Source organism: Asterias rubens, chromosome 19, assembly GCF_902459465.1.
Source record: "Asterias rubens chromosome 19, eAstRub1.3, whole genome shotgun sequence".
Lineage (NCBI taxonomy): Eukaryota > Metazoa > Echinodermata > Asteroidea > Forcipulatida > Asteriidae > Asterias > Asterias rubens.
Genome location: NC_047080.1, coordinates 2142421 through 2170289, shown reverse-complemented (window position 1 = coordinate 2170289; position 27869 = coordinate 2142421). Strand labels below are relative to the sequence as shown.

Sequence of the window (27869 nt, the reverse complement as noted above, 5' to 3'; positions counted from 1 at the left end):
TTTGTGGAATCTAGTCTTAAGTTAGGACTAACTTTGTGGAATCGATCCCTGGGCCAAATATCATAGAGCTGCAGAAACCAATTGCTTAAAAAAATGTTCTGCTAAGCAAAAGTAACCAGGATACCAGTCCAGGATTCTACATGCGACATGGTATTTTGGCTAGCAACCCTTATTCTGGTAAGCAGAATTTTGTTGTGCTTAGCTACTTGTTGGCAAAAAAAGCTACAAATTTGTTTTGTTAGACCATTGAGTACTCTAAGAGATAGCTGTTCAAATTAATTATTGTGTGATTTTTAATAACATATACACAACTTTCTCTAGTCATGTACCTTAACCACCATCATGAAATAGTGATGAAACTTAGCGAGTTGTCAACAGAAACAGTCGGCCCGATGCTAGGTTCATCCAGTTGGACTAGCTAGTCGAACCATGCAGCATTCGTTTGACATATAAATACACGGATAGATGTTAAATTTGCATACGGGATGAAGATGCAAACTTAACTATCTATTAAATTGTTGCAGTACCTGCTGCTAAAATATAGGATTCGAACTGCCTCTAGCAACCCGGCAATCTCGGTGGTCTAACTTGTAAGACATCTGCTCTAGATTGGCAAAGGTCGTTGGTTTGAATCCTACCCGAATAATATGCCTGTGATTTTGTTTTCACAGAACTTTGGAAAAGTACTGAGTATACAGCGATAACACACATTGGTGTGAGGGTAATCCTATTCTACATCCCCGTTGCAAATTGAACATCTATTAAATACATGTATGATGTTGAAGCATTTTAAAAAACACTGCATCTTTTAATATAATAATTATCCACTTCCTGGCACACGTTACTGATTTGTTTTTTTTAAAAGCTTACCTCAATGTTCTGTTACCTCCTCATCCACAACCCGTGCTTTTTCCCCGCGTTTTTACCCCCGGCTTTGGAATGTTGTTTCATAGGGGGAGCTCCCCCTTTGACCTCCTCCACACGACTCTTAAGGTTCTCAGCACTGAACGTTCTGTGTAAGGGCATGGTGGGGAGCTCAGGGGAGGCACGGTCCCTTTTTAAAGCGGACCCTCTGAAGAGTAGACCGGCGGGTGACATTATGGAAGGTTTGTTCGGTGGGAGGTGCGACCGATTTTTGTGTAGTCCAGAGGTCGATGAACTTTTTGATGTTGATCGGTGCCGCGGTTTGGCCTTTGGTTTGTTGCGTGGTGGTGGTGGGGGTGCATCTGTCTTCTTGATGGGGAGTGTTGGACCGATAATGAGGAGATCATCACAGCTTCCTACGATTGAACAATGAAAAAAAAAAAAAAAAAAAGGGAAAACAAATTAATATTCTTTATATATTCTTTATCCCCAATGCAAATTTAACATCTCTTAAAAAACAATCAAATGTAACTGGGTGAAAAATTAACACAAATAGGAAACCTACAAGCACTCATGCCTACATATTTCTGAAGTAGCCTCAGACTTGTATGCAAGTTCGCCCCGAACAAGGCTTCAAGCCATTCTTGGTAAGGAGCTACAGGAAGAAAAGTATTAAGAAAAAAAACTCAGGGAAGCTACAAGTAAGAATTTATATTCCTCTTGAAATCCTACAATCTCAGATTGTAGGATGGAGGGAAGAATGCACCAGGCAAGGAGTTTATAATAATAATAATTTGGGGGACTAATCATCCTTTACTCGAATCTAAGAGCTGAATTGCGAAGGACGCGGCTACAACGTGTTCGAGAAGCAGGCATGCAAGGGCGCCTTTGGCTGCCAGCCACATCAACCCATTATGACCACGGCGCACAGCCAAGATCGAAAGTGTTTGATTTGAAACACAGTGTTTGAAAGTGCTTCATGTTTATGCAATAAATGTCAGCTTAAACCATTGTGTAAATTTTTGACTTAACTCGCTTCCCACAAAATATAAACTCCAAGTGACTTTATCCGCAAGCTGAAAAAAACACACAATAAAACAATGACTTACCACCTGACACTGTCCGCCTGCGAGGGCGCCCTCCAGGCAGGATATTGTTGTTGCGTACGTCTTTGGATTTAGCCGTTGGGAGCGACTGTCTCCTCCCTCCGCTATCGTTTGCCTTGATGAGTGACGGAATGGTCACCTCCAGCTTGCGTCTCTCTTTGCGTATTCGTCGTATGCAGATCAGGAAGAGAAAACACATCAGCAAGATCTCAAGAAACATGAGGAAGAGGTGGCGCTCGATAACCTGAAATTTGAAATAAAATAAAAAAATAAAAAATAAAAAAGTACAGATTGAATTACTTTTGGTTTACTCTCCTGCCGAGCTGCCCTGTGCTATAAAATTCCACAGCAGACTGTAGAGACATGATACTCTCAGGTCGACCTTGCATTGACGGTTGGGACCAACTTAGTCCTGGAATTTCAAATCACTTTACGTCCAATTCGAAGGACGCAGCAATAATGGGACATAAGTCTCCTGACCGGGATTTAAAATTAAACTCTGCTAATCAGAAACACTAGAGCTTGAGTCCAGTGTTTTTTTCTGCTCCGCCAAGACACACCAAAATTGTCGGTTCTACTGACCTCTCTATGAAGGGAGTCTAATCTGTGGGTTGTCGTCTCCATACTGGACATGACCTCTGACATCTGACCTTCAAGACGGGTGATATATTCCTGCTGCTTCAGGTCCTGATGGAAAGAGAACAACGTGTTTGAAAGTTTTAAAGGGAAGGCGAACAACTGGTAATTACTTTTTAAATTAATGGCAATCCAATATTTTGGTGAGAAGCAGCCGTCGGTAGTAAAATGTATTTTGAAAATCATTTCGACTTGAAGTCATGTATTTTGGATTTTAAAACATCTGATTTATCTCCCAAAATTTGAGTTTGAGAAAAGTTACCGTAAGACACTTTTTCCAATTTTGAATTATTTTTCCTGTGTGGTGAATACAATCTTACAGTTCCAAAAAACCAAAGATATATGTCCCCTGTAACTGAATGTTGCTTATCAAAAATTTTAAACCATACTTTATTCCCTGAAAAAGAATTTATTGTCGAGTTGCCCAAGCATTTCGGCCGGGATTGTAGAAATATCCTACCTTTTCTTCAGCTTTCTGGGCATTGTCTGTCAGTGTCTGTACTGTCTTATTAAACGCTTTCTGCATCTCATCCATCTGTTTCCGATATCTGACAAACAAATAAGAGTTTGATTGTTATTATTATTGACATAGTAATTATATGTTCAAGATGCTAAAAAAAACAACTTTGATTTGATTTTGACACAGTGACACATAACTCATAATTAAGAAAGAAATGTTTATTTTTCTGACTAGAATTATTCTTGATTGACAACCGGAGCGTCGTGAATTCAAGACTATTAGAGAATTAGTTCGCAATAAATCGAAACGAGAAAATAGAATTAACTGCTTACCAACCAATATAGTTAATGGTCTGACATTCCGACCCTAGCAGATTCGTATTCAAAGGTTAAGCAATATAATTTTTAAAGCCTTGGAGAAAAACTTTGCTTGGAACAGAATGTCAGGTCATTAATCAAACCAAAACATCGACTCACCGCTGACTGAGTTCCTCCAAGTATCTACTGCTCAAAGACATATTAAACTCCAACGACTTGATGCGATTATTCAACCTCATGAAGACGGACTCCTTTTGTGTCGCACCCATGGACCCGATCCCTGCTCCGGTACCCCCGGACTCCAACGGCAGCTTGGACCCCTTTCCTGAAGAGTCCAGTTTAACAGTCTCAGGACTCTTCAGGACGGGTTCTGCTTTCATAGTTTTTGCTGCTTCATCTGGAGTTGCGGTCTTGGTGCTGGGGTCCTTCCCTGTGCTGTCGGCTTTCCTGCTCTCATCCGGTAGGTTCAGAGGATCTGCTCGGATGTCGTTCAGAGCTGCGGTGTCGCTCGGTGCTTTAGCATGTTTAGGCTCCATGGGAGTCGGTATTTCATCCAGAGTTTTTACAATAGTATCCTCTAGTTCTTGGTCTTCGTCGAGTTCAAGCACTGGCAATTTAACCTCTTCCTGAGAGGGCTTCTCCTCGACCTCTTGTTGCCTCCCGGCTTCCGACCCTTTCCCAGGGTCAGGTTCTACGATGATGGCACCACTCTCTCCTTGGACCTCATTGCCCCTTTGAGCAATTGTAGGTTGGATAGGCAGAGGAGGGATGGTCTGGATCTTAGGATGATCTGAGGGTAGCATTCCGCAGGTGGTTGTCAGAGCTGGTGTTGGGGTCGCAGAAACTGCTTTGACTGCCGGCGGGGAGCTGCTGGGTTTCAGTTGCGACTCTGTGTGTCTCTTAATAGGTTTGGAGGGGATTGGAGTTGAAGCACCACTAGGTTTTACCCCCTCTTTAGCGGGATCCTTATCATCCTGATCGGCGCGTCTGAGGTGGTCCTTTTCCGACTTCACAGAAGTCACCTCCACCTCGACATCTATGTGTCTTTGGTATTTTGTCTTCGAGTCCCCGACATGAAGCGTCTCCTCGTGGGACTCCAGCAACAAGTTTTTACTGACGACCAGAGGCTTCTGCGTCCGCACGCTGCGGTACAGCGGTAGATGCATGGCGTCTTTGCAATATAAAAATGAATTAATGCTATGTGAAGAAGTGTAGATGTCTTTTATACAACAATCTTGGAAATGCTGGCCGTAGTTTGGGCTGAAGCACCACCGTGAGCCGCTGCACTCCTTCTGGAACCATTTATTGTCCACGCTAAAATCGAACATGCTTCTGAACAGACACTGGCTACTTCCTTGAGATTTACCCATCATTGATAAAGTTGCATTTTCTTTGTCACTGGCGGAAAAAAAAGTAAGACAAGACAACAAAATATTACTATACATGTTTACAAAGACAGACAGACCTTAGTTTTTAAAAAGTCGCCTGCTGCAAGCAAGGAAAAGCCATTGCAGCTCATGAGCCGGGAGAACATTCGTTTTTCAATCTGCTTCATTTTCCGCATTACTTTGTTCTTCAGAACATAGGGAGTGTATATTTAATTATCAGTCAATATTTAAAAGTCAAAGTTTGGGGTCGGTGGGTCGGTCAAAACAATTTTGAAAAAATATTGAAATGGTTAAATATTGATCATTCTGAAGAGTCCTTGAAAGTACATACGGTTCTTCTCCGGGCAAACATGGCAGCATCTTATCACCAACTCCACACGATGAGTTCTCATCTATTACAGAAACAATAAACAAACAAAGCCCATTGTTAACTCAACACACCAAAGAGTCCTGCTTAATTAAAGAAACACAAAAGGTTGAATGTCTCCATGTGACTGGACAACAGAGAGCGCCATCACTTTTTGCACACTAGCCAAAGTGAAAAAGCCTGGGCTGTAAGGAAATGCCTCAACTGACTCGGATCTTGTACCGGTCAATGCAAAGTAACGCTCAAGAACGGCCGGGTTGGGACCTGCATATGCGGTTCAAAATCACAAACCATGAACCACCTTAGACTCAGAAGTTCCCTGCTGGCGCAAAGAAGCGAGGCTAGGGACCTGGGCCCAATTTCATGGCTCTGCTTACTGTAAGCACAGAATCAGCGCTTACGGAAGCAGGAAATTCTGTGCTTACGGCAAGCGTATTTCACGGGTTAGCGGCGAATTGTGGCTTGTCCACATTACTAGGCATTCTATGCTTACAAGGCTAGCGCAGAAATTTGGCGCTAGCATGTCAAGCGGGGAATCGTGATCGTAAGCGCAGAATTCGGCGGTAAGCAGAGCCATGAAATTGGGCCCTGGCTAGTGCCAACGACTGTGCTCAGTTCTGGCTGAAACACAGAATATAGCATGTGTGGACATGATAAGAAGAAAAACTTCCCTTGGCGTAGAAACTGTTACTTACTATCACAGTGTGGTGCAGCTTTATTGTTTCCATTCCCAGTGATAACGTTCATGATGTTCCGTACCAGCCCCTTGGCACTCTGCAGTAAACTACTGTTATCATCTTCATGTACCTGCGCAGGGTGGGCTGGTAACACTTCTGCCAAGGGTTAAGAAAAAGTTACAACTGCTTAAACACAAGCACATCAATGGGGAGCTTTGCCACGCTGGGTGGTAGCAGACTTACAATATAAATTTCCATTGATTACGCAGTTCTGAGCATGCGCACATCTGTGGCTGGCAGCCAAAGGCGCCCTTGCATGCCTGCTTCTCGAACACCTTGTAGCCTTCGCAATTCAGCTCTTAGCTGCGAGTAAGGATGATTAGCCCCCCAAATTTTAATTATTGAGTTTTGTGTTAAGCTACTTTTTGTGCTTAATAATGGCCCAAGTTTGGTTGGAAAATCAACAAGACCACAGGGGTTTGTATTGCATCTCACAATTTTTACTGGATCAGAACAACCACCAAGTTCTGCAGTCCTAAGTTCTGAGTTTTAAGCTGCCCGTTTGATCACTCAGAAAAGAGTGTGTTCGAGGGTTGGGGGTGTGGAGTAAAATCTTCACTGACCTGTCTCCCCATTAAGTCCATGTTCTGGTATATTCTCGTCATCAATCTCTTCAACCATACTTGTGCCAAACACTCTGTAAACAAAATCAAGACAGCAAACTAACGAGTGAAAATTTCATTTTCGAAACAGTTTCACTTCTTAGATAGCGTTGTAAATCAGGAGTGAATACATATGTATGTTCACTCAGGATGAATAATCCCTTATAGGAATACACAATCTGACAAAATGTTATTTGAAAGTAATGCTTCTCAAATTCAAATTTGCAGGCATAACCCTTTAAGTAAATAATAAAAAACATCTTCTCACATCTATGACTGGGTCGGTAGTGAACAGGTTGGTTTTGAGATAAAGAATATTTTTGGGATCATTTGGGTAGGTGTGCCCGTGCATACAACACAACGGACTGGCCCAGTGAATATATACCTCAGCCACACGACTGCAACAATGTGAGGGTTCTCCAAAGCTTTTCAAGGCATCATAAAACAGGTGCCATAGGCCAGTCCAAAATAAAAGAGCAGCCTAGGTTTGAGTTACCGTACCTGAGAATACTAAGTGGGCAATAATGCTCGCTGCCAAAGAACGTCAACATCTCAATCTTCATGTACTTGGCGAACATCTGCTCCTCGTGGACGGGAAAGCTCTGCAGTGACCGCTCTTCACGAGCGTGGAATGTGCCGATTTGTCGCCACTCACGGGTTGGGAATCTAAAGATAAAGATAAAAGAAGAGGAATAGTTACAGTCGACCCTCAATATAACAAGATCGATGGGACTGGCGAAATCACTTCTTTATAACAGGAGCATTATTATAAGAGGACAGCAAAACATGAGAAACGCCCCGGTGTTCTTTGTTTGATTAGCTGCATATTGCGCCACAAAATCTTGAGAATCATTACATGGTGTTATGTAAAGGGGAAACGTCTCATATTTTAAAAAAAAACAGCGCTCCACATACCTTGCAGAAAAAAGAATACTGAATGCTGAAGCGCCATGAACCTCACGTTAGCGCTACAAAAGAAGGCACACAAACTTAAAACAACACTCTGCTGAACAGAAACACCAGAGTTTGTGTCCGGTGCTCTTATCCGCTCAGCCCTGACACACCAATCCTATACAACCAAATGTTTACTGAAACGCACTACATTTCTACCACCATAAACTCATTCTGTGTACTTACCTGTCACTGATGGACACCCGAAAGCTTTTGGGTACGGACGAGAAAAGTTCATAGTTTGCTATTTCAAGGTGCTTTACTTGTATAGGCTCACACAACTCCACAGAAAACCTGTCCATGAATGAAGCACATACATGTCATCTTTAATTTCAAAGTTATATATGTGTTTGAGAAAAGCATGACATCAAACAAATCTTGTTCTTTTAAAGAACCCTTTCTTTATGTTTTTTGTTTCTATTTTTAATGACAGATCATAAAGCAAATTATGACCACTTCAAGGTCAAGGCTGTCAACCCAAATCAACTGTAACCATAGCGATGTTGCCACCTACTCCTTGGGCTGAAACAGGGTTATCCCCTTCACAGTTCGTAAGGATGTTGGCATGTGTGTCATCCGTTAGGAGCCTGGCTGGTGGAGCAGATACACTGCCTTCCAAACTTTTTAAAAAAGCATTTATGGTTAAGTGCCTTGCTCAAGGGCACAAATGTCATGGCAGGGTTTTCAAACCCACACTCTGCTGCTGAAAACACCACAGCTTTGGTTTCGGTTACCTATGCCAGGTCACACCACAAATCAGCATTACAATGACAAAGACCAAATGATGACCCTCCTTGTAACATGTGGATGTAACACAATTACTCACCAAATATTAGCTGTGCATGGATTCAAGGTGTATACATCCCTATTGGATTGTAGGATAGCAGGGGCATTCTGAGCCCCTTTGTTGACGTTGAGGATCTTAGCTCCACAGTCTGAGGAGGCGTGGTTCTTACTGTTCTCCGTCAGGCTGAATGGACGAGGGGGTGGAGCTACAGCACCTTGGCCTGCTTGACCTAAGGGAATAGTAAAATAAATCAACAGTCTTTATAAAATGTTGAGGTTAAGACAAAGAAAAATTGACTGGAGCGGGATTAACATACCAGAGCTGTACCAACTCAGCTATCCTGAGAACCTGGGAAGCAGCAGCCGGAGGGGCAGTTTGAGCATGCTTTGTAATAGGTCCAGAAAAGGCCAATGGCTATAGCATATGTTACTTTTTTTAGAGACAGTAAGTAACATGTATCGAAGATTGTGACTTGGGAGTATAAGGCAAGAGAAGTTCTATAGCTCTCAATGTAACAATATAGTTTATTAAAAAATGTATTTCTTTGACAGTCTGGGAAGCTAGTGAAGTTGAGTGTTTTTCATTGAACGGCCGGACACTGTACGTTAAACTCAATCCTGAAGATTCTTACCTTGCTGTCGCTCTTTCTCTTCTTCCAACATCTTCTGTTTCCACTCATCAAATGACGGCATATCCTCAACTTCTTCTTTCTTAGATGGGGTAGGCGTCTTCCCATCCTCCTTGACTGCATCTTCCTCTTTAACAAGTCCTGGGGCTTGGTCCTTGCCTTGCTCTCCAATGTCTCTTTCTAGGACAGCATCTTTGTCTTCTACTTTCTCCTCTCCGTCTACCGTCCTCTCCTCCCCAAGATTCTCCTCAACCTCATCAAGCTCACTATCAGGAGTGACTTCAATTTCACTGTCTGTGTCTTTAAATATTTCTAAGGAAACCTCTTTAGGCTGCTCCTCCTTCACAACATCTTGAAGATCCTCCTCAACAGCTTCAGAATCCGTAGCAATCGCTCCCTCATTGGAGTCCTCTCCTTGGGAAGTACCTTCAACTAGCTTGGAGCTAGGATCAGTCTCAGTGTCGACACCAGTTGTATCTCCCTGTACAACAGCCTCAGCTGGATCTTCTTTCACCTCTGAGGAAGCTTCATCTTCCGACTTGGGTGGCTGGGATGAGGATTCTTCTTCAGCCTCCTCGATGGAGTCTGTCGACTGCGAGGCGGCAAGGTTGTTGAGTTTCTCGGAAGAGGCTTCTCGATTAATTTGCTCTGTCCTTGTGTCAGGCTCTCCTTCCAGACCAGGCACTTCCTCCTCATTAGGGGAAAGTAGGCCTGAATCTATCGCAGCTGTGCCGTCCGAATCTTTCCAAGGATCTTGAATGCTTTCTGGAGAACCATCTCCTTCTGTTGCCTCCAGGACTTTGTCTTCTTGTATAACATCACTATCAGTGCCAGGAACAAGACCTCTGTGAGTAAAATATTAATACAACTTCTGTTAATAATTCATTATATCATTTCGTAAATATTCCACAATTTTGTTTCAAGTCATTTTTTGCTTTCAGAGCAGGAAAAAATAAATAGAAATAAAGCCTGGTAGCACAAACAAAAAAATTACTGGTCACCAGCCAAAATTCCATAGAGTTTACATTGTTGCAACTGGTGCCCAACTATTTTTCACTAAGAAAAGAAATTTGCTAAGCAATATTTTCTGTTTGTTTACGCTGTATGACAACTGCTCCCTGCCAGCAAGTTGTGGGTTTAATGGGAATTTCACTACAAGGTTAAATTCTGTCCAAAGCTTAATTTTACACTGGTAGGATAATAAAGCCATTGGACACTTTCAGTATTTGTCCAAAGGCCCACACTAAAATATCAAACCTGTGAAAACTTAGGCTCAATCGGTCATTGGAGTCGGGAGAAAAAAAACCTGGGAAAACCCACCCTTGTTTCTGCATGTTTCACCGTGTCATGACATGTGTTTAAAATAAATCCGTAATTCTCGATATTGAGAATTGATAATTAATTTAATGTTTTCTCAAAAAGTAAAGCATTTCATAGAATAATATTTCAAGAGAAGTCTTTCACCATTACCTTGTGTAAACCCTGTAAGTTATTTGTAAATCTGTGAACTATTATTTTTGTTTCTATTCCGAAAGTGTATAATGGCTTTAACAGGAGAATTATACGTACACCAACTGTTCTTCATCGGAACTAAGCTCCTCTTCAGTTGACTTCTTGATGTAGGGTAGCTCGATGACTTGGCTGACTGTTCCTTGAAAAGTGCCTCCACTGGCAATGGGTTCATTTGGCAAGCTGGAAATACAAAGACAAACAAATACCAAACTGTCAACAAGGTAATCAAAGAGACTCTCAAACAAGGGAAAGGGAAGGGGAAAATTTGATTCAAATTACTACTCAATCTGTTCAAATGCCAGCATGGCGTAGCTCCTCCATCCTCCCTCATTGACCTACTGTCATTTCATGTCCCAGGCAAACAGGGCTTCGGTCTTCATCTATGATCTAATACTTATTGTTACATATGTTAACATAAAATCTTGAGTACGGGCGACAAGACTTTTTTCATAACTGGCCCAAGGGATTGGAACAAACTCCCTGTTCACAACACATGAGAGATTGTACTTCCATTCAGACATTAAAAAACTTCTATTCCTCTTTTTTATTTCTGTCCAGCTTATAATATCATACATATGTTATCGGTAAACTGTGAAGCACTTCTAAAGATCTTGTAAAAGGCACTATATACGCATTATTATTAAGGAGTGGGGAAAGTGGACGGGGGAAAGGGGGGGGGAGGAGAGAAGGGGAATGTATTATAATCGATATATAATTACTTGAACTCTTTCCAGGAGACAGGTCTGATGTAGACTGCCATCAGTAGGAATAAAACTAACAGTAGATGCATGATGTCTCAGGATGCTCGGGGATTCCCCTCCAGAAACTTAGAGTCAAAATCATCATGACAATCTCTCAGATATCTCAACCAAACATCCAACGAGTTTGTCTCCACCATTTCACTAACACTTCATAATAAGAGGGTTTGTTTTTTCCATTTGTAGTTTTCTCCAATATTAAGCAGTTGCAGGGATGTTATTTCCTGAGAAGTTATCCAAAAAGATCCCCGTCTGAAACAGAGAGCTACAACTTCAGGTAGAGCACTTTACTTGTCTCCACAAAGTCACTAAACTTTCTCCAAGTCTAATGCTGTTGCAGAGAAGTTATTTCTTAAGAGGTTATCAAATATATTCTCGTCTGAAACAGAGTGCTGAAACTTCACGTATGACACTTTACTTGACTCCACCAATTCACTCACACCACTATCATATCAGGGTTTGTTTTGTTCATTCGAATTTTCTCCAAGTTTAATGCTCTTGCAGAGAAGGTACTTCTTGAAAAAAAAATATTTTGAAAAGTTTCCTCAGTTGGTAGTACGCTGATAAGTTAATCCAATGGTTCAAGCCCGAGTCCAATTTTTCTTTCTTCAAAACCTAAATTTTGTACAAAGTTTGCCGTCTGGAAGACGTTGCTGAAACTTTACGTACGACACGTTATTGAACTGGAATCCAATGATGATGACGGGTCACATGTAAACGCTATCTGTTTCCAATCAGTCTGCCGTAATACAATACAGTCATCTGGTAATTAACTTAGTTATGATGTGTCGTCGAGGCCAGATATACATAGCTCTACACAATGATCACTGATTGGTGAATACTCACATGTACATGTTCATGTAACTTACACACATACTCCTTCAGTAAGTTAGACAAACATCATTAGACACAAACACATCGGGTGTGGATTGTTGACGGTACGATTTCAGCATGGCAGTAAGACAGACAGATGCAGCTTCTTGCATCAATTGAAGCACACACATAACAATGCGGTAAATTGCTCTTCATGCAACTACAGTTGACTTCATATAGGTACACGTGAAAATTCTGAGCTGAAAACTGTCCCAGACACACAGGGAAAGCTGCTTCAAATACTGGATAGTTTTTGCCGGCCCCTGGATCAAACACAGAGTAAAATAAAATCCAACCATGCGCGAAGGTTTTTAGAGGCAAAAGAGAAACTCACACACAGTAGAGTAGGTATGGCTTGTCTCATCCAATACTTGTGTACTTGAGTGTAGTCAGCTGTACAAAAACTCATCCAGTGTGCATTTGCTATTTTCAAAGAGCAGTCAAATTTCACTTTGCAAGGTCCCCTATTTCCAGCACAAAGTTAGTGTTTTTAAACTCTGCATCTCCCACACCTCTGATACTGAGCATGCATAAAGGGGTGCAGCAGGCAGGAACACTGCGATTGTTTACATATGTGTAAAAGACCATCACCCTAATGCCATACTGTCTTCTGTGCATACATCCACCTACACATGGGTTTGTTAAAACACAAAGCTATCAGATTGAATTCTATGGCTTCAGACTCATTTTAAGAGTGATTCCACCAATTGCAGTCGGCTTGGCACACTTTCAAGCCTCGTTGGCACTTGTCAAAGTCCGAAGGGTAACCAGCTCAAACTCCACGCCGGTCAATTTTTAGTAGAGCGATAGACAAAGAAAAAAAAGCCAGAATGTGCACAAATTATAGGAAAGATAATCAGTTCAGTGTGGGTCACACTCAAGTTTATCAATTCTAATTTTGTTCATTTTTTCCCCCTACAAAATGTGCACGATCATGGTTACTTTATCAGTTAAGAAGAGTTCAGCACAAGACTGTACTCTTTGTTTTTGTTCTTCTAGGTTTCAAATGTGAGATAGATAATGAACTTTCCGGTTCAATCTTTACTCACAAAGGATTGCAACTGAGTTTGAAACAGTACAAAGCGTTCAACAATATAGTCGTTCCTTGAGTCAGTCAGTTTGCGTAAGAGTGTACTATTTGTTTTTGTTCTTCTAGGTTTCAAATGTGAAATAGATAATGAATTTTTCGGTTTTGTTCTTACTCACAAAGGCTTGATACTGAGTAAATGATAGTTTGAAACAGTAGGCCTAACAAGCTTAAGACAATTGTGCTCAATTATTGTTGTTCATAGAGTAAACTAGTTAAAAAGAGTTCAGCACAAGATAGTACTCTTTATCTTTGTTCCTCTAGATGTCAAACGTGAAACATATAAATTTTTCGGTTTAATCTTGTGATACTCACAGAGGACTGAAACTGAGTAAATGATTAGTTTGAAACAGTAACAAGCTTACGACAATATTTCTGCTCAATCATTGTTGCTTGTGAATCACTCCGTGAAGAAGAGTTCAGCAAAAAATCGTACTACGAACATTGCTTTTTGTTCTTCTAGACTTCAAATGTGAAACAGATATGAATTTTCCGGTTCATGATTCTTACTCACAATGGACCAAACCTGAAACTGAATAGGCCTACATGATAAGTTTGAAACAGTAACAACCTTACGACAATATTTGTTCTTTTTAGTATTAGACACACATTTCACTATATATTGCAGTTGAATGTACAATCCCAAACCGGCTGTTACAATTTGCATTCAGATAATTCTTCAGTTTTTGGTCTTCATAAAAAAACTCTTCTCCCACCATTAATTTATATGTTAATACACCATCTGTCTGTAATGAATTTATACTTAATTGGTAGGTACAATGTATATAAAAGCAAGTTAAATTTCAGTCTAGAACCTTACTGATTATGAGAAAGTACAACCAACTTTTTCCTGAAAAATGTTTCCCTTTGAAGTCGATGTTGGTCTTAATTATAGAGTGTAGAGTGTCATGGCCGAGTGGTTAAGAGCATCGAATTCAAGTTCTGGTGCGTTTTCACCGGAGTGTGGGTTCGAATCCCGGTCGTGACACTTGTGTCCTTGAGCAAGATACTTTACTATAATTGCTTCTCTTCACCCAGGGGAATAAATGGGTACCTGCGAGGGTAGAGGTTGATATTGTGAATGAAAAAGCCTTTGGAGCGATATAAACTGTTGCCCAGGTTTTATACTCCCAAGGGAGCTGAGAAACATTAAAAAGGGATGTTATTGGCCCTATGACCAGGGCACTAATGTAAAGCGCTTAGAGAATTAAGTGTTAGTTATTAGGCGCTATATAAATCGAAAAATTATTATTATTATTATTAATTATCCAAAAGAGCGCGTGTTGATAATTTCATCGATTCTGGTTGTGAAGCCAAGAAGCGAACTTTATAATCACTAGCCAAGAACCCAATAGAGAGAACGAGGAAGTTTCAGTGTTAGATGTGGGAGGAAAACTGCAGTGAAATTATTCCAGGGAAACCATCGCAGTCAGGTAGGGACTGAAAACCCCATCCACGTAGTGCTCACGGCGTGATTCGAACCAGGGTCCTAGAGGTGGAAGGAAAGATACCACTGCCAGTGACTGCACCAACCCAACCAAAAGGTTATCAAAGACATTTTGGACAGAGCAGAGAAGATCACAACAATTCTCCTTGTGCAACTTTATACTTGATAATTATTCTATTTGAGGAAAATTTTCTTGTGCCAGTCAACACCCAATAACATTCCTGAAAACAGAAGCAGTCATAATCGCCTTTCAGTATTCATCAGTTGACATTCAGAAAGCTGCGCTGTCTTAAAAACCTCATCCACGGTAATTTGTAAACATTACTGCAGTCTACGTGACTAGAATATCCTATTACAATCAATAACTCAAAGGGTGATCGCATTGTAGATAAGGTGATTGTCTTTCGCAAGACGTTAAAACCGGATCATAACAGCGATGGGGGCTGCGATTCCTCGTTACCAGTCAACTCAGTCCAGTCCAGTCTGGAAGGATCAGGAACTAGGCTATAAACTCTGTGTTGATGTCGATTTATGATGAACAATTAAAGGAACACGTTGCCTTGGATCGGTCGAGTTGGTCTTTGCAAAGCGTTTGTAACCGTTTGTTATAAAATACATATGGTTAGAAAGATGTTTTAAAGGTAGAATAAAATGATCCACACAAATTTGCCTCGAAATTGCGTGGTTTTCCTTTTACCTCGTTGACTAACACGGTCGGCCATTTATGGGAGTCAAATTTTTGACTCCCAAGTCAAATTTTGGACTCCCATACATTGTAAATGGCCGACCATGTTAGTTCGCAAAGTAAAAGGAAAACCACACAATTTCAAGGCAAATTTGTGTGGATCATTGTATTATACTTTTTAAACATGTTTCCAACCATATATGCATTTTCCAACAAACGGTTACAAACGCTTTTTATAGACTAACTCTTCCGATCCAAGGTAACGTGTTCCTTTAACCAAACTCTACCCAGCCGGTTGATAATAACTCCATTAAGCTCACGTGTGCATCATTTACTGGTTACTCTTATTATCTCAAACTGTAATGGCCTCCCATTAACAAACAGTGTATCCTATCAACAGTAATCATATGCTATGTCAATTTACGACGTATTCCTGAATTTGACGACAATTTCTCAGGGCCGGTTATCTATCTCCATTTTGCAAAAAAAAAAAAATCAAAAAATTATTGAGGAAGACAAAATATAACAAGGTTTGAGGGCTGTTTATCTACGGTATCCATATGGAAAACAGTTTAGAAATTATTGAAGAAAAAATATGACAACTTCTCAAATATGTTTATTGAATAAGAAAAGGAGTTCCTAGTTTATTCCCTTCTTAAAAAAAACACGATGCAAATAATTTCTCTTAATTAGAAGTTAGTGTTACATCGGGGATAAAAACAACATAATTTGTCCAGAGTTCTGCGAACAAACTCCACAAAACTTAGAAAATAAGAAATGCCTCAAATTTGTCAGAATCAAAACTGCCCTCTGAGGTCAGAAGTTTCCGACGGTTTTTCAGGGCTTCCTTCCATCATGCAACTTTGTAGTTGAAACAGAAGAATAAGTCCACGTCATCCCGTTGCACTGACAATTATTCCGTCATTTGAACTTAAAACTGACATTTGATTGTCAGGTTTTATTTTTAACCATCTTTCCGCAATTATGAAAACAAATTGAAATTTGTTTGAACAATTAGTATTCTGAATGGCCCCTATTATGTGTTACAATTTCTTTTTTACAAAAGAACATGCACTTTGCATAGTAAATACTGTTTACAGTTGGTCCATTGAAGAATAATTTGGTATACGTGGCTTTATAAATTCCTTTTCACCATGTGTTATGAAAGGCAAAGAGTACCTTCTAATAATAGGTTATTTGAACCATTTAATCCAATAGAAATCTGTAGATAAATATTACAACAAAATCAACCTGTGAAATTTTGGTGGTAGTATTTTTGAGATATTGTTGAAAATCCGGAGTGGTGATTTCCGTGGTGGGAGAATGACCCGTAATTTTGGTGGGCGTATTTTTGAGATATTGTTGAAAAACCGGAGTGGTGATTTCCGTGGTGGGAGAATGACCCATAATTTTGGTGGTAGTATTTTTGAGATATTGTTGAAAATCCGGAGTGATGATTTCCGTGGTGGAAGAATGACCCGTAATTTTGGTGGTAGTATTTTTGAGATATTGTTGAAAATCCGGAGTGGTGATTTCCGTGGTGGAAGAATGACCCGTCATTGGTATACAAAATCTGAGAAATGTTTCATTCAGAAATGTTTCTCACATTGAAACTTAACTTGAATCCCTCTTTCTAAAACTGAATTCCTTTGAAAGGGATTGTTAAACATTATAATCAGCTGCAGCGCTTCTTTCAGGTAAGTTCTGCTCGTTAATTTTTGGAGTTATTACCATGAGGCTTAGCCTACCCTTGCTTTAAAAACTTTGTTGATTCCCCTTTATAAATTAGAATGAATTTTATGTACACGTGTACGGATGCAATAAATTATTTTGAAAAAAGCAACTTATGGTCGAATAATTTGTATGTACAGCAGATGTACCAGCAAAAGTACAGACATTTTTTTTTTTTTAGAGCACTACAACTCTGTGTTCTGTTGTACATCATTGCATTGCACAGTAAGCCTTCTGAACCAGTTTACCAACATGCCCATTGCATGAATTATAAGCATTTCTTGTAATCTCATAACGCATGTAAGATTATCAATGAAGAGTTCAAGGCAAAATTATTTCATTGCTTTGTTTATTTCATATTCATTTTTGTTTTTACCCATATATACACCGATGTGGGTTAGCACTGTATACTCGGTACTTACCCGAGTTCTACGAAAAAAATCACAGGCATATTACTTGGAACACACCAACAAGACCACCAAGATTGCCCGGTAGCTAGAGGCAGCTCGATTCTAACAGGTGGTTTTTTTCATTGCACATCCAAACGAACAAGCGCCAAATATTAACAGAATGGTGGTTAGGAACTGAGAAGAAATTTTCAGTTTTAGATGTGGGTAGAAAACCAAAATGGGGCAAACCCATGTATTACAACTGAAAACCCAATCAACATGCAAGTGGGATTCGAACTGGGGTCCACACTGTAAAAGGCAGGGGAAAAAACCAATGAAAAAACCAATGAACCTGAGGTCCATTGGAACTGGTCAAACATTTTGATTTTCTAGTAAACCTACATGTATGATTAAACGTAAAGAATTCGAGCAAACAGTAAACACCAAGTGATTTTGTTTAAAGAGTCATGTTACGACATACTGTAAGTGTAATGTTGAGTGATAAACATACTTGTACAATAAATTGAGGTCTGTAAACAATTCTACCAGTGAGCTATGGTGGTTCTGAGAGGAACCAGAGGTTAACAAGTCGACCTTTCAACCAGTGGGCTCCGATTGTCTTCAAGAGAAAGAGCACACTGATCAAATCATCAAGATGTCAACCACAGTGTGCTTCTCAGAACCACCAATGCGCAGAATGAAGAGGATTAAGGCCGAGTCACACTGCAGCGAATAACGAAAACGATAACGACACAAAGAGAACGCATTCAATTGGTTGACTTGCTCCACGCAGAATACGACCCACTTTTTCAACCAATCGAGCGCATGCATTTTTTAACATTCTCGTTTTCGTTATCGAGGCCTGTGTGACCTGGCCTTTATTCACAGAGTCTTGGTGTCTCGGCAAACCTCACTTGATTGTATTCCCACAAAGTACACTTTCAAAACCCTACCCATGTTATTTATAACTGTTTTTCAAGAACTGACAAGGTCCAAGTTGTATATGTGAGGTTCTTTTGCACCAATTCACCAAGATGCTTTAAAAGAAAACTGCCGACTTGCACAAAGTGTGTCAAGATCATCACTTGATCTTTCTACATACTGTACTGTACGTGTGGGTATAATCAAATTAGAAGACACATCAAAATAATGTACACATGCATGTGTACATGATCCTTGCCAACTTTCTGACAGACACCGGTCCCGCTCTTGCTTCGTACATTTTTAGAACCTGAAATTGTGCATCATGGATTGAATTCAATTGGCAACTACAAAAAATCATCTACATTTAATCCAAGACATGACTGGTACCGTACAATACGCCTCTCTTAATATTTATGCATGACGCGATAATTCTCACCCAAAATGAGGCTATGGGCGCACGTCCGCCATCACTTGCAGTGGCTGCGCCCCTCGCCTCGTTTTGAGTTAGCATTGTGAAGTACCTCATGCATAAATATTAAGAGAGGCGTATAGAGTACACTTATAATTTTTGTTAAGCGACCTTTCAAAGACATTTTAAATCATTATGAAATCATTAGTTAGCTCAGTGAGACTCGAACCCACAACCTTGTGATTGCAGTCTAACAGCTGGACCACAGTAGAGGGTGATGGTGTACTGTAGTGCAAATCGCCCATATTGAAATCCTGGATTTATTAAAGGCAGTGGACACTTTTGGTTATTGTCAAAGACTAGCCATCACAATTGGTGTATCTCAACATTTGTATGCATAAAATAACAAACATGTGAAAATTTGAGCTCAATCGGTCATCGAACTTGCGAGATAATAATGAAAGAAAAAAACCTTGTTGTGTGCGTTTAGATGGTTGATTTCGAGACCTCAAGTTCTAAACCTGAGGCCTAAAAATCAAATTCGTGGAAAATTACTTCTTTCTCGAAAACTATGGCACTTCATAGGGAGTTGTTTCTCACAATGTTTTATACTATCAACCTCTCCCCATTACTCGTTACCAAGTACGGTTTTACGCTAATAAATTATTTTGAGTAAACACCAATAGTGCCCACTGCCTTTAACTGCCAAACCCCTATTCCAACGTAGGTCTTAAGCCAGAGGTTTTGTTGCTACTCAACTGAATTTAGATTCAGCTCAGGGACATTCAGTCTACACAGCTTGAAGGAAACCTCAAAGATCAAGTTTTGTCTGCCCTGGAAAGACAAGACCCGTTGGGAGAGACTTGGCAAAGGTGAAGGGACACACAATGTACATGTATACCACTGGGCCAGACTTACATCTGGCATCAAATAATTCACAGCTGCAAAATGCAGAGTAGACCGCTTGAATGTTTAAAGAGTGAATAGGTTTGGACTGCATTTAAAGTGGAGCTCATTGTTATTTATCAGCACTGTTGTCGACTGTTTAAATCCTCCAATATACACAACCTGGCAGAACCACTCTGTCGAAGAGCTGTTTAAAGCACAAAACAGTAGCTAAGCGCCACAGTATCATGCTTCGCAAAATAAATTACCGGCCATAATAACATATCACATGTACAACTTGTGGTGGTATCATGCTAATTTCTGCTTAGCAGAAAATTGCAAAAAGTCTACTCCACTACAGTAGAATAAATTGCAAGATAAACACTCAGGGAACAATGTAGCAAAGAATATATTACACGAAGTGTTACCACAACTGAATTGATGCCTCCAAACCCATTTACAATTTTTTATAAAATCGGGTCTGCTGTTAATTTAAAAGCAAGGGAATAATATTACTTTTCGACAGCTTGACTTCCCACCTGCTGCAACCTTTCAATTTTAAGAGGCACTCGTAAAATACTGCCTGTGCACAAATGTAGGCTGAAGGAATGACCCTGACCTTGACCCCTTGTAATAATCAGGTGGAAATAATCAATGACCTTATTATGTATGGAGTTCGCATTGCAGGACAAAAATATTTTTTATGAGCTCATTTTAATCGGGTTCAGTTCCTAGTCTCAAAAGGTTCAAATCTTTTGAGTTTTCAAACTTTCCAAGTTTAAGACTCCTTTAATCTGGTCGTTGTATTCTGTTATCAATATTAATCTTAAAAATCGTTCATGGCCTAATGCCTCGACCAGAGTTTTGGCAGAGTCTTTCTTGAAGGCTAAAATGACTCTGCTATGTTCGAAACGTCAGGCTGCCACTAACTACATGAAGGCACTATAGCTCCTTTTCGATGCAGGTGTTGGAAAATCAGTCCTTGGAAAATAGTAGGAATATTTTATCGAGTACACAGGCTTACCTACCTGCACACATAGTGACATACACTTTAACAGACATTTCATGCTATTTTATCACAAATTTTCCGGCGAAAAAATTGGAAATCTCACGCAAGTAGAACGAGTATCATGCCTGTTTATTGGTAAGCAGTTCGCAACAGCTAACTCCACTTTCTAATTTAAAACCTAATCCAATTTACACCCACCCAGGAGCATCTGGTTACAGCTATCAAAAGATCAAAAATGTTCTCACCTTTCCTGATCTTCATCCTTCATCCCATGATCTGGCCCACCCTCATCGTTTGGAAGCTCCGCCCATCCTCTCCTCGCCTTTGGTTCGTCCTCATTGAATCCTGCCCTAGGAGCACCACGATCAGCTGGTGGTGACGATGACGGTGTTTGGGTCTCGCCGTCGGCAGGTTTTGCGTCCACTTCCCCCACCTGTTGCTTTACAAATTATATGAGGAAACAAAAGACTCTGTGACATCACGCACAACAGATGTAAACACATTTGATTTGATAATTGATTATTAATTTGGTCAGACTTCCTGTTACTGTTTAAGCGAGTAAATACCAATATGTTGTCAATATTTAGTTTCAGTAAAAGAATTCAAATCTGTGTAAAAAAAATTAGGAATCGAAATGCTTCTGTTTTCGGGTGGAAGTTAAACAGGGTGCATTTTGGTGGTCGTATTCATTAACAGTTTCGGTTGAATTTGCCATTGGTTGATCACTGGCCAATGACTAAAACAGTTATTGGTCATGATTGCCAAAACCTACCCTTTTTATGTGCCAAATGCAATAAAGATTCAAAGCCACTTGTGAAAGTTTCAGCTGAACACAATGGCTACTTATTACCAAAGCAACAGAAAATTGTCAAAGTATTTTCCTCAAAAAGGCCAAACCAGTCTGTGTATAATAAGGAACAAAATACATGTAACACTAAACAGAAACTTGCTTTATTGTTTTGGAAATAATGTTAACACAAGAAATACTGGAAACACATTGCAATTTCGAACAGGACATTTTACTGTACAACCAAATTCGTGAGTGGAAATAGGTCAATATTGAGGCCGGTAGCAGCCAATTTTAAGGGCATTTTGGTACAATCTGCTTTTGGCAAATTCTCTTCATGTGATGTTCTGTAATTTGTCCTTTTACCCAGGAGTAAAAGCACTCCAAAGAAATGATTATTTACTCAAGTTCAGATAAATAAATTACTGATTGACGAAATGAGGGGAAACATCCGGCGATGTAGTTCCATTTGCCGGGTTCTTATCAGACAACTTTAAGCCAAATAAAGGTTTGACATTTAGTGTGAATCTGATAGCACTCCCCAACAACCGAAAACCCTCTACAAAGTACATGTAGGCCAAGGGAGGCAGTTTGAATAAATAGATTTACTGATGCACTATGATTACTCGAGATAAACTCTGCTTTGCACATACACCTTTGCTCATGTAAGACGTGTCATACATGACTTTAAGTTGTAGCACCATAACCCCTTTTCACACAACAGCAATTTAGCAAGGGTCCCTTGCTTAATTTTAGCATGGTTGCGAGTATGCACCTCATGTGAAAGGATAACATTGTTTATACTGTCCATAAAGGACGGTAAACTTGAGAAGATTTCACGTCAGGGTCGTTTGACAGTCCAAGCTAAAATTAAGCAAGGGACCCCTGGCTAAACTGCTGTCGTATGAAAATTACCATAAGCCCTATTCACAAGACAGCACTTTAACTGGGGTCCCTTGTTTAATTTTAGCATGGTTATACAATGTTGCAATGTTTGACAATATTTTTAAAGGGGACGTGGCAAGTAAAAAAAATCTTGGTCCTTTCACACGAGGTAAAATTTGACAACCACACTATAATTTAGCAAGGGACCCTTGCTAGGTTACTCTCGTAGACCACTTCACCCAAGGCCAGTGATTTTAGCATCAGGCCAGTAACCTCCTGACCGGACAAGCCGAGGGGTCTTGGTTTTTTTTCCACTGAAGTAATAAACCTCTGTTGTGTAATACCCTTGTGAACAAATATTGACCACGGACCTGATCAATATCAGTGATCAATATCTTTCAATTCTGTTGGGGATCAAAATAAAATAAGATAAAGGTACTCATAAGCCCAGTTATTACTTCCTGGGAATGCGAATTATTATTGTTGTTGTACAGTTTCACACATAATCGTCGATAAGAATCTTTCAACCTTGTTTTCAAAACCTGACATTTGTATTGAAGAACAAATTAAGATTTGTTTGTTTATTTTAAAGCAATCATGGATCGTTATTGCTAAAATCGGTTATTTTAATCTCTCACATGAACACAAGGAGTGTCACCAACACCAATATCTTTAGATATTTAAATAATCCCACTTAATCAGTAAACTGATGGTTCGTTTGTTCTAAGTGTCAACGCTTAATCATGCTGAGACATGTTGAATGGCAATAATGTACATAATTGTTTCTCCAGTTTTATGACGCAGTGATAACAGATTAACACACAGCTGTATAGAATCAGCCAAATCTCTGTTTATCACTTGATTTGATCAGAGAGCTGGGATTTTGACTTTAAAAAAAACCTTGCATATTATAGATCTCCATGATAATTGTAGTAGGTACAATTCTACAACCATGGTTCAACCATGGAGCAACAAATGCATCAAGAGCAATTGCAGGGAGAAGGCCTAGTTTGTTATTCGAAATTGCACGGTTTTCCTTTTACCTCGTCGACTAACATGGTCGGTCATTTATGGGAGTCAAATTTTTGACTCCCATAAATGGCCGACCGTGTTAGTTCACACAGTAAAAGGAAAACCACGCAATTTTGAGGCAAACTTGTGTGGATCATTGTATTCTACTTTTAAATTATCTTTCCAACCAAATGCATTTTATAACAAACGGTTCCAAACACTTTTTTATAGGCCAACTCGTCCGATCCAAGGCAACGCGTTCCTTAAACACCCCTGCATTAGTATCAAGTAGACATCCATATGTAACAGGCCTACATACTGAGTTTCAATTACTGTAGTACTACTAGCTACTGCAAGGAAAATATGTATTTGTCCTTAAGTGTTATATAACATCACCCAGTCACATAATACTGAAGTTCCTGTAAACCAGATCTTGCAGCAATATCATAAAGCCCAGGTACTCAAAAGGCAACCTGCATGCCCTGCTGGTCTCTTTGTCCTTAGGATTTATTACCTGGGTGAGAATAAATGCCCGACAATGGTAGTGCTATCCAAAGGGGTGTCTGGGTGTCTTTTGGACACCCTGTTTTAGATTTAGACACCTTGGCTTATTATTGGTCATTGATTTACATGTGTATACATGTATGTACAAAGTAAGTGAACATTCAACAACACGGACACCCAGTTTTTAAATTTCCAGGAATTTAAGACACCCTTTTACCAAATCTTGGCTAGAATACTAACACTACATGCAGCTTTTAGGTTTTGCAGAACATGGGAAAAGGCTGACTTCGCTAATTGTTCAGAACCTTTTTACTTTTACAGTGTATTTCTCATGGTTCTAAAGTGTATTGCACCAATATCATTGGAGAAAACATGAACTCCGCAAACTAGTTGAAACATATGTACATTGCTTCCCATTTAGTTTTCTTTAAAAAGCCTTGAGAAGAAATTACATGCACCCCGAACCGCCTTTAAGAAACACCCACTTGTCCTTGCTACATACTATAAATCCATACCACAACTATATGTAAACAAATTGCAAGTTGTGTTTATTATATTATATCTTGGAAATCCACAAGACCACATGACTTATACGTAGCTCAACATGTTTACTGGACTAGAATTCAGATACAAGATCAGAATAAAAATGAATTGTTAAAGGAACATTACAGAATTGGTTTTGCTAGCAAACAAGTTGCTGGCAGTGTAAGCACTTTATGTAATCTATACATAACTGACAAACCTGTAGACGTTTGAGATCGATCGGTCCAGGGGTCACGAGAGAATAGTGAAAAACCGATTACAAATTTTGCATTGCATCGATGCCAAAACAAAAATGAATAAAACGCTCACTGAGCGATAAACTCCAAACGCAAAGTTAGATTATTTATTTCTCATAAAATATGAAATTTCAGACAGAAATATTTCAAGGGATGTTTTCTACTATCACCATCATTAGATTGTGTAAGTTTTTATGTAAATCTGTGATCTTCACGATTTTTGTTTCTTACCAATGGGCCATATTTTTGACCGTGTGAGGGCGCTCTCAATCACTTCCGGGGGTATATTCATTCATACCCAAAACAGTTTTTAAAGATTGGAACACATTACCACCACAGACATCTAATCCATCACAGACAATAAGACTTTTAAAGGAGCCGTTATAATCCACCTCTAAAGCAAATTGAAACTACGGCGCAAAAAAAGTGACAGAACGCCTATTAATTTGTGCAGGGCGAATCGCGTGTACCCCCGGAAGTGATAAAAATAGTATTTATAGCGCCCTCGCGCTGTCAAAAATAAGGGGCATTCGGTAATGTTCATTTAAAACACTCAAAGAAGATTGTGTTTAATGTGTATTTTTTTTTTTTTACTTTGATACTCTTGAAAGAGAATTGGAGGATAATTATCACATTCACACAGTCAACATTTGTTTCATTATACAAAGATATTACACAATGAGGTATTTTATTCAAATTTAATCTACAAGACAAAGTAGAATCAAAGTGCATTATTAAGTTGAATCTGGTTACTGATTACATTCAGTTGTACACAAATGTTGAACTTGTCAAGTAAGTTCAATGTAGCACATTCTGCTTGCCTTGCAAAAACTTGTAGCATTGATTTTAAAGCTTGGGCGATACCACTATATAGTCGAATATCGCGATACTTATTTGGAAACGATCTCGACATCGGATCGATTTGGTTTTAATCGAAATGTCGCGTTATCGATTAAGTATCGCGATATCAGTTAAGTATCGCAATATCGATTCAGTATCGCGATGTATTTTTTAGCCGAGACATCTCACACCCAATAGGTTTGGAGTGAAATTAGAACACCTCTCTTATGCCATGACTGTCTCTTCTACAACTTTCACAGGGAGTTTGAAGACTGATGATGTCAAATTTAATTAATCGCGATTATATCGAATATTGCGATATATTGTAAACGATGAATGAAATAAATTGATATTGTTTAAGCTTAGCATTGATTATTGCATTACAACCATGACAGCATACCTTCCTAAATGCTTTTAAAACCTGGTTGAGAATCAGCATGACTGACTATTTATATTTGATCATTTGGTATTACAAACCAAAAAGGAATGCAGTACATCAGAGGTACTTAGAACAGGCCTCAAAATAACCCGGGAACACACAGAAATTGATGTGGCGCCCTGTGCTTTTGCTGTGGTGCCCTCTGCAAAGTTCGTATAGATTAACATTTTACTTGTAAGTGCCCCTTACAACATGTACCTGGAGGGAAACTTATGTGCCCCCTTCAAATTCAAGAGCAAAGTTCAGTGTGTGTACTAATATTTGCTAAATTTTATCATCAAGTATTGATGTAGGAGTTCACCACTGCACTACAAAACCAGGTCAAGCTATTACGCCTTGTCATCACTAACCGGTCAGACATGTAGGTCTAACTAAACGGACCGTACAATAAAGCACACCTTACTGTGTAAAGTTTAGTTTGTTTGACTAAATTGAATGGTTTGTACTTTGGCACAGCCACTATTCCAAAAGTTCCTTTGATCATGTTGGTTGATATAGAACACGCCACAAACTTTGAAACTTATGCTGGTGCCTGTGGAAGGTTTGACGAGAGGCTGTTATCGTCTAATTTCCGGTGTCTACTGTTGAGATTGGTTTCGTAACTTGATGATACAATACAAGCAAAACGGCGCAACAGTGTACCCCTGACTCCCTCAGTAGGCTGGTACATCTAGGTATGCATGTTAAGTATACATTGTACATGTAGGTGTGTAGAGTTTATGTCAACACTGTGTTAAAAATGCAGTTGGAGACACTGGACACTATTGGTAATTGCCAAAGACCAGTGTTCTCACTTGGTGTATCTCAACATTTGCATAAAATAACTAACAAGAGAAAGTTCGAGATCGATTGGGCGTCAAAGTTGCGAGATAACAAAAGGAAGAAAAAACACCCTTGTCACACGAAGTTGTGTGCTTTCAGATGCTTGATTTTGAGACCTCAAAATCTAATTCTGAGGTCTCGAAATCAAATTTGTGTGGAAAAATACTTCTTTCTCAAAAACTACGTTACTAAATACTATACACATGAACTATCAACAGCTCTCTGTTGCTCATTACCAAGTTAGTTTTTATGCTAACAATTATTTTGAGAAATTACCAATAGTGTCCACTGCCTTTAAGTCCAACGTGTGGAGTAGGATACTTACATCAATGTTGTTGTTGTTGTTGACATCTTGTTGTTGTTGATGTTGCTGCACATTGACGGCAGGTTGTTTATCAACATCCTCGTTGGGTTTGTTGTCCTCTTGATTGTGTGCAGTTTCAGTCACAGACTGTCTACAAACACTGTCAAAGAAATAAAATATCACGTAATAAAAACATTATCACCGAACAAAATCACCTCAATTATCAATCAAGTAATCAAGTTTTTGAAAAATGAGACAATCAATGCAGAACTGTGTTCCCAAAACAGGACTTTATCAACAGCCTCACAACAGCAATCCACACTAGCCAATGCAATTGCAATTTAAGACAAGGGACATCTATTCTAACTTCTAAAGTTATATTTATACGACACGTTTCCTTAATTTTACTATAGGCCTAATTGTCCAAATTAAAAGGTCATCCTGATTGATTTAAAAACAACATTGATTGTTAAAATTTCAAAAATAAAGGGAAACAAACATAAACCTAATACTCATAAACCTAAGTATCGTGTGAAACTGGGTTCCTGAAACTGAGATAGAAAGGCAAACATGAATGAAATGTTTTGTGATCTCTGTGAGTGTGACTGCACTTGACTGTGCAGCAATGTCGCCCATATTTAAGTCCACGCAGAGTGTTTTGTCGATAAACATTTTTTTGGAATGTTACTTACCACAAAAGAAGCACTGCCAAAAGTATCCGCCTGGCCCCTTGAAACCAGAAAGGCACCATTTTGTGCAGTGTGTTATTGTCACTAAGTCACCATTTGGCATTTTAGATTAATGCCACAAAACAAGAAAAGTCGTCTGCAAATCTACGTTTACATGACAGTCTTTTCTGGAAACATACATGATGTACATGATGTGTATTTGTACATGTACATTCGTTCAAAACAACATACATGACATGTGTGTCAAAAATTGGGTT

The 27869-nt window shown here is 39.4% G+C and overlaps 1 protein-coding gene across 2 annotated transcripts; it reads right to left on the bottom strand.

Moving 5' to 3' along the window:
• Window positions 1-644: 644 nt before the first annotated feature.
• On the bottom strand, window positions 645-27820 carry LOC117302992 (SUN domain-containing ossification factor-like). Of its 2 annotated transcripts, none has more exons than XM_033787011.1 (16): window positions 27616-27820; window positions 26945-27083; window positions 20798-20991; window positions 10413-10535; window positions 8847-9688; window positions 8255-8444; window positions 7615-7722; window positions 6979-7143; window positions 6439-6512; window positions 5834-5971; window positions 5103-5163; window positions 3543-4781; window positions 3067-3154; window positions 2553-2657; window positions 1974-2214; window positions 645-1280 (listed from the first exon to the last, which is right to left on the bottom strand). In XM_033787011.1, exons 1-16 carry the CDS (start codon window positions 27672-27674, stop codon window positions 883-885), a joined length of 4164 nt encoding a protein of 1387 aa, XP_033642902.1. In that variant the 5' UTR covers window positions 27675-27820; the 3' UTR covers window positions 645-882. The 2 variants fall into 2 exon arrangements, with proteins under 2 accessions (XP_033642902.1, XP_033642903.1); XM_033787012.1 differs by having other exon boundaries at window positions 20798-20985.
• Between the last annotated feature and the right edge of the window lie 49 nt (window positions 27821-27869).

What these genes read in the sequence shown, in the direction of transcription:
- LOC117302992 (XM_033787011.1), bottom strand. Translation starts at nt 27,674, where the DNA reads ATGGTGCCTTTCTGGTTTCAAGGGGCCAGGCGGATACTTTTGGCAGTG. An exon ending in AGAGAAAGAGCGACAGCAAG is followed by an intron (nt 8,445 to 8,846) that starts GTAAGAATCTTC and finishes CTATTCCCTTAG; the next exon opens with GTCAAGCAGGCCAAGGTGCT. An exon ending in TGTTTGCCCGGAGAAGAACC is followed by an intron (nt 4,782 to 5,102) that starts GTATGTACTTTC and finishes TTTTTCCGCCAG; the next exon opens with TGACAAAGAAAATGCAACTT.